Source organism: Etheostoma spectabile, unplaced genomic scaffold (genome assembly GCF_008692095.1).
Source record: "Etheostoma spectabile isolate EspeVRDwgs_2016 unplaced genomic scaffold, UIUC_Espe_1.0 scaffold00003701, whole genome shotgun sequence".
NCBI lineage: Eukaryota > Metazoa > Chordata > Actinopteri > Perciformes > Percidae > Etheostoma > Etheostoma spectabile.
In genome coordinates this window covers 20678-28348 of record NW_022603060.1, presented here as the reverse complement: position 1 = coordinate 28348, position 7671 = coordinate 20678, and the positions used below count along the sequence as shown (strand labels likewise).

The 7671-nt window shown below is 38.7% G+C and overlaps 1 protein-coding gene across 1 annotated transcript; it reads left to right on the top strand.

Moving 5' to 3' along the window:
• Positions 1-444: 444 nt before the first annotated feature.
• LOC116676733 (major histocompatibility complex class I-related gene protein) lies at positions 445-6509 on the top strand. Its single transcript, XM_032507639.1, has 7 exons — positions 445-508; positions 726-992; positions 1811-2089; positions 2903-3205; positions 5267-5368; positions 5695-5712; positions 6399-6509. Exons 1-7 carry the CDS (start codon positions 460-462, stop codon positions 6446-6448), a joined length of 1068 nt encoding a protein of 355 aa, XP_032363530.1. The 5' UTR covers positions 445-459; the 3' UTR covers positions 6449-6509.
• The last annotated feature ends 1162 nt before the right edge of the window (positions 6510-7671 follow it).

Below are 7671 nucleotides of genomic sequence, written 5' to 3'. Positions count from 1 at the left end.
CCCCTGACATTAGGGATATAATATCTGCTCTAATCTTTCTGATACAGGCCACAGATAGAAAATGTTGTGCTGATGTTGTTGTAATTCCTGCTGGTCACCAGTAGAGGTCAGCACAGGTTACAGATCTACTAATCACTCTGAATGTAAGAGAAGAAGAAATAACTGGAAATAAGATGTTACAGCAGCACAAGAAACAAACCAGATAAAAATACATCAATAAAATAACATTGTATGAAGATGGGGAAGGGAAAATGAGAAAATAATTGGGATGATGAATTAGAATTATGAAGCACAATATAGCACAGTGTAAAATAACCCACAGGAGTAAAACCAGTTTTTCAACTTCTTCTTCTTCTTCTTCTTCATCAGAACAGAGACACTCCCTCCTTCCTTCAAAAAGCAGAAAAGACAAAACAAAGACAAAAGCTTGGTCCTCGGACCCGTCTTCATCAGAACAAGATGAAGAAGTTTCTGTTGTTGCTTCTCTTCTGTCACGTCTCATCTCCAGGTAAGACCACATTTTAATTATTTTCTTTACTTTCCTCTCAGCTCTGTGTTTTGTTCCTGTGTAGCTCTGGAACTCAGCTGGAGTTAAGTTTCACTTTTACTTCACCTCGAGACTATCATGTTTTAGATTAACGGAATCATATTAATTAGGCCATCATATTTATGATAAATAATGATATATGTCTGTACTGACTCTATAAACCTTGTTTGTCCTGCAGTGCAACACTCTCTCAAGTTTTTCATCACTGTATCTTCTGGAGTCCCAAACCTCCCAGAGTATGTGGTTACTGGAGAAGTGGATGATCTTCTGGTGGGTTACTGCGACACCAACAAAAAGATAATAGAACCCAAACAGGACTGGGTGAAAACATTTTTAGAAATAAATCCTCAGCAGTTGGAGTTTTACACTCAAAGATGTGAGGTTGAGCAAATGGACATGAAAGCCCATATATTTCACTTCAAGCAACGCTTCAACCAGAGTGGAGGTACAGTATTTATGCATGTTACATTTATCTTTTACTGCTAAACTATAAAGTGACCTTAACTCAATCCCACCTTTAGATAATGAAATTCTAAACTTAAATAGTCATATTTTCACAATAACATACACAGGAAGAGGAAATACAAGACCATTGGCCTGTCAGATAATTGGATTGAGGGCCTTATCATCTGTCTGTACAGGTTTTATTTAAAAAATCCAAATGCTTTGTTGCCATCTGAAGCTTTGTGTTGCTGCTTAAAAAGTGAAATAACTAGATTTTGATGTTGCATGTTGGTAAATTGGAAGCTTGTCTATTCTATGTACATACTAAATATTCCGTTGACAAAGTAAAGTTCCATTGTGCAAAATCAGATGAATGAAATGCAGCTGCCTTTCTGAGATGGTAATCCAAGAAATAGAAATTAATGAAATGACTGTAAATTGTTGGTCAGTTGAACCTGGGACTGCATCCAAGGCTGCAGATGTTAGATAGCATCAGTTTTATGGAGGAGAGAGACCAGGTACTCAGATGGTCTCCAACCAGGGAGGTTTCAGTTCCTGTTTGACATCTGAAACCCTAAACTATGGAGTGACCCCCACTGGTGTAACTTTGCATATATTTATATAAACAGTTTGATGTGCACAGAATGCACACTTGTTTCATTGCCATCATCAGTCATCTGGGAATGTACAGACTAGTTACTATTTAAGCTGTGAAATAGAAATGGGGATCCATCAACCATAGAAACATCTCCTTTGTTATTAATAATAATAATAATAATAATAATAATAATAATAATAATAATACAGTCTGTCTCTCAGGTGTCCACATTCTCCAGACCATGGTCGGCTGTGAGTGGGATGATGAGACTGGAGAGGTCAATGGTTATGAACAGTTTGGTTATGATGGAGAAGACTTCATATCATTGGACCTGAAGACATCAACATGGATCGCTGCAAAACCACAGGCTGTCATCATCAAACAAAGATGGGATGCTGACATATCTATGATAAAAAACATTGAGAATCTCCTTACTGAGATTTATCTTGGATGGCTGAAGATGTATGTGGACTACGGCAAGAGCTCTCTGCTGAGAAAAGGTAGAATCCCATTTCCTGATGTAGTTTCATGAACACAACAATGTTCCTCCAGTCTGCTCAGACTGACCTGCCATTTTATTATCACTCCAATCAGTCTGACATCACCTTCTTTTTGGCTGTTTTCTGTGGTGGTAAGATTTGATCTAGCCCTCAATCAGTAGAGACCCACAAGTTAGAGTGCTCTGACATTACTTTCTATCAATAGCCAATGATCTCCAGTGCACAGTTAGCATACTGTAAGTAAGTTGAACTGCATTGACAGGTGGTCTGTCAGTTGGTCCGTTTGTCCTTCAGCTTGTTACAGACTCACTGGATGGCTGTAAAATACTGTACATATATTCACGGTCCCCAGAGAATCAATTGTAAAAACTTTGAACCTCTGACTTTTCAGCTAACGCCATCATCAGGTCAAATCCTTCTGTTTATCCAGTAATTTAATTTATGACCAAATACCTGCAAAACTAATGACATTCTCTCAGCCTCAGCTGTACTTTAGGTTTAGCGCTAATGAGGAAATATTAGAAAGCTAACATGCAGAGCTGAGATTATAACCTGCCACACATCAACATGCTGGTAAAATGAGCTCAAAGCGTCGCTGTACCTCAGAACAACCTCAGAGCTGCTAGCACGGCTTCACACTCCTAGTGTTGTTGTTTGAGGTTTATTTACTTATTTATTTTACTTGAATTAACACCTTCTGTTAACAATTCCATACTGTCTTTTCCTCCTTTTTCTTTTTCCATTGTTTTCTTTCATTCACATTTGATCTCTCTCTCTCTCTCTCTCTCTCTCTCTCTCTCTCTCTCTCTGCAGAGGTTCCCTCAGTGTCTCTCCTCCAGAAGTCTCCGTCCTCTCCAGTCAGCTGCCACGCTACAGGTTTCTACCCTAAAAGAGCCCTGATGTTCTGGAGGAAAGATGGAGAGGAGCTTCATGAGGATGTGGAATTCGGAGAGATCCTCCCCAACCACGATGGATCCTTCCAGATGAGTGTAGACCTGGACCTTTCATCAGTCCCAGCTGAAGACTGGAGGAGGTACGACTGTGTGTTTCAGCTCTCTGGTGTGGAGGACGACATCGTCACCAAACTGGACAAAGCAGAGATCAGGACCAACAGAGGTGAGACTTCTGTCAGATACAGAAAGATGTGTTTAGTTTACTTCAGTTGTCTTGAAGTTCATGATTTATTGATTTATTGATTTTTCACCTTTCTGATGCTCTGTGTAAGCCTTCTGTCTGATATCTGTGGCCATACTACCACATACACACAAAAAGCCTGAACTCCCAGTTTTCGGTCTAGCTCCTTCAGCCTTTATTTCAGAAACACATCTGTACAGTTGACTGCTGTCTTAAGACTGATGCCAACTAAACCATTTCCCAGAGCAGTTAACAGCTAACCAACAGCTTCCTCCATTTTTTACTCTGTTCCTGAGAGTCAGCACTATCATGGTTGGTGGTTCGGCACAAATACAGTGGGTACGGAAAGTATTCAGACCCCTTTAAATTTTTCACTCTTTGTTTCATTGCAGCCTTTTTCCAAAAATCAAAAAAGTTCATTTTATTTCTCAGTAATGTACACTCAGCAACCCATCTTGACAGAAAAAAAACAGAAATTTAGAAATTTTTGCATATTTATTAAAAAACAAAAACTGAAATATCACATGGTCATAAGTATTCAGACCCTTTGTTCAGTATTTAGTAGAAGCACCCTTTTGATCTAATACAGCCATGAGTCGTTTGGGAAAGATGCAACAAGTTTTTCACATCTGGATTTGGGTATCCTCTGCCATTCCTCCTTGCAGATCCTCTCCAGTTCTGTCAGGTTGGATGGTAAACGTTGGTGGACAGTCATTTTCAGGTCTCTCCAGAGATGCTCAATTGGGTTTAAGTCAGGGCTCTGGCTGGGCCATTCAAGAACAGCCACGGAGTTGTTGTGAAGCCACTCCTTCGTTATTTAGCGGTGTGCTTAGGGTCATTGTCTTGTTGGAAGGTAAACCTTCGGCCCAGTCTGAGGTCCAGAGCACTCTGGAAAAGGTTTTCGTCCAGGATATCCCTGTACTTGGCCGCATTCATCTTTCCCTCGATTGCAACCAGTCGTCCTGTCCCTGCAGCTGAAAAACACCCCCACAGCATGATGCTGCCACCACCATGCTTCACTGTTGAGACTGTATTGGACAGGTGATGAGCAGTGCCTGGTTTTCTCCACACATACCGCTTAGAATTAAGGCCAAAAAGTTCTATCTTGGTCTCATCAGACCAGAGGATTTTATTTATCACCATCTTGGAGTCCTTCAGGTGTTTTTTTAGCAAACTCCATGCGGGCTTTCATGTGTCTTGCACTGAGGAGAGGCTTCCGTCGGGCCACTCTGCCATAAAGCCCCGACTGGTGGATTGCTGCAGTGATGGTTGACTTACTACAACTTTCTCCCATCTCCCGACTGCATCTCTGGAGCTCAGCCACAGTGACCATTGGGTTCTTCTTTGCCTCTCTCACCAAGGCTCTTCTCCCCCGATAGCTCAGTTTGGCCGGACGGCCAGCTCTAGGAAGGGTTCTGGTCGTCCCAAACGTCTTCCATTTGAGGATTATGGAGGCCACTGTGCTCTTAGGAACCTTAAGTGCAGCAGAAATCTTTTTGTAACCTTGACCAGATCTGTGCCTTGCCACAATTCTGTCTCTGAGCTCTTCAGGCAGTTCCTTTGACCTCATGATTGTCATTTGCTCTGACATGCACTGTGAGCTGTAAGGTTTATATAGACAGGTGTGTGGCTTTCCTAATCAAGTCCAATCAGTATAATCAAACACAGCTGGACTCCAATGAAGGTGTAGAACCATCTCAAGGATGATCAGAAGAAATAGACAGCACCTGAGTTACATATGAGGGTCACGGCAAAGGGTCTGAATACTTATGACCATGTGATATTTCAGTTTTTCTTTTTTAATAAATTTGCAAAAATTTCTACATTTCTGTTTTTTTCTGTCCAAGATGGGGTGCTGAGTGTACATTACTGAGAAATAAAATGAACTTTTTTGATTTTTGGAAAATGGCTGCAATGAAACAAAGAGTGAAAAATTTAAAGGGGTCTGAATACTTTCCGTACCCACTGTATATGTCGCTCACCAAAGTGAGAATCTAACAAAGATGTGTTTTCGTAGACATGTTGTTGTTATTTGTTGAACAGAGAATCCTTCAGACAGGACCATTCCCATCACTGCTGCAGTGGCTGTTCTTGCTGTCGTCCTCGCCGCTGCCACTGGATTCATTTTTTACAAAAGAAAGAAAGGTGAGAGAGGAGAATGGGAAAGTTATCAGACCTACTTTTGGATATGTAGTTTATAAAAAGAAGAAAAGTGAGAGACCAAAGAAGTAAATAATTTTCTCATTTACTTTTAACCAGCAACTAACAGAGAGACTGTAGCAGGATGATGATGATGATGATGATGATGATGATGATGATGAATATTAAAGGTGAAGGTGATAAGATTTATTTAACATAAGTAGGAGCATGAGTAGGAGAGGATCAGATTTGATGGGGAAAAGGTGACAAATGATGTTCTGGCATTTCCAACTGTGACAGCTGAAATGATTTGTCGTCTCTTCTTGTTTCAGCCCAACTCCCTCCACCATGTGAGTAGAACTTGTTTTTATTCTATTGTCTCTGGTCTGATGTGCTGTTACCAGGATGTGTTACTGCAAAACTGACTTCAGTAAAGACATGGAGATTATAAATGAGTTAATTATTTACTCACTCAGGTATTTCTCCCCTTACAGAGAGACCAAAAACATGTTTGACATGACCTGGACTTACTGTAGATGGGAGTACTAAATAACATAATATGTAATTAATAAATGAAATGGAAATAAATTGAAAGGAATACTAAACCAAAAAAACATACATGAAATAATTAGATACAGTTTATATATATGTTTAATGACCAATAAAATGAAAACTGAAAAGGAAATGTTAAGTTTCTGTTTTTATATACTACTTTAAAAGCAAACAAGTTTTTACCAAAGTGCTTCATAAAGACAAACATATGTATAGAAGCATATATAAAAAGCTCTCTGGGTTGGAGGCTGCTGGTTGCACATGTCCCATTCAGGTTGTGGAGTCAGCTCATTGATCCTGACAGATGGAGCATGTGTCTTGGTTCTGGATCAAACATCAGATGCTAAACCTGTTTCAGAGGCTGGAAGTACTGAACACCTTTTGGTGGATGTGCAGAGTTAATGTGAACGACCAGCCTCTGGACAGGCTGCATCATCCTCTGTTTCTGAAAGGCAGCTCAGTAACGGTGTGTTCTTCCTTACAGCTCCTGACAACAGCTCTGAGCTCTCTGAGAGACTCAATCCAGAGACCTGATTAACACACACATCCTGCACTGGGAAAGCAGTCAAATATTCACATCTCCAGTTAAGACCCAAACCATATGCATATCTAGAGTACATATAACGTTCTATAGTTATATAGTGAGTATATGGACTGAATATTTGAGTATACAAACCTATATTACAGAAGGATATTGATCACACACACAAACATATCTTTCACCATTAGGATATTAAATTCCACATAGCAACAAACTCAACGTTTTGTCAACTCCTAATACATTTGTTTTTACTTTTCTTTTTTCATGTTGCTTTTTGCTTCATGACTCTTTCACGTTCTTTAGGGGCTTTAATAGAAAGGTTTTGTTGTAGAGGCTTATTTTTTCAGGTATTGTTTAACCCTTGTGTAGTCTTCCCATCAAAATTGAAAGTCTTCACTTATTTTGATGCTTTTTAATCAATGTTTTTAACTTTTCTTACGTTTTTGTAACTATTTTCAACACTTTTTTCAGTGTTTGTCACTTTTTTTTACATTTAACACTACGTAAAACTAACTTATTAACTTTAGTTAAAGGTATTTTTGTAATTTATGGTCAATAAACCTAATGTTTAGGAAATTATACCTAATGTTTGAGTTAGAAAATCAGAAATTGGGACTTATTTTGACTAAAATTAAAGGAATGTTGATAGATAATCACAGACTGGAATATGTTGTAAAACACTTCAATTTGTTTTTCAAACGCTATACAATTGAATAAGACACCCCAAAATTAATGAAAGTAGAGATTTATACTTGCCAAAGAGCGTTGTGCAAGTGGAATCGTGTGGACTCAATTTTGGGTAATTAAAAAAAACATTGATAAAGGAAAACGGGTCAATTTGACCCGAGGACAACATGAGGGTTAAAGATAAACTACTGGAACATGTATGGAACCATCCCAGTGTAGTACGGTTAAATAAAAATGTCCTCTCTGGTGTTTGACAACTTGACATCAATATCCTGATTATTTAGCTTAATTACAAGAAAAATGATGTGTAAATATTCATATTATATATTTATTTTAAAGTGTGGTTTTGGTCTTTAACAATCTCAGCCAACAATCAGCATGTCAGAGATGTTTGATATTCTCATATTTTGTATTTTATTTTAGTACCATTGATGTGAAATAAAATGACTCTTACATTAAAAATGCATCAATCAGTTTCTTTCTGTTGTCAGAGTAAGAAAGTGTGAAAACGTCTGACTCAGAATTATAA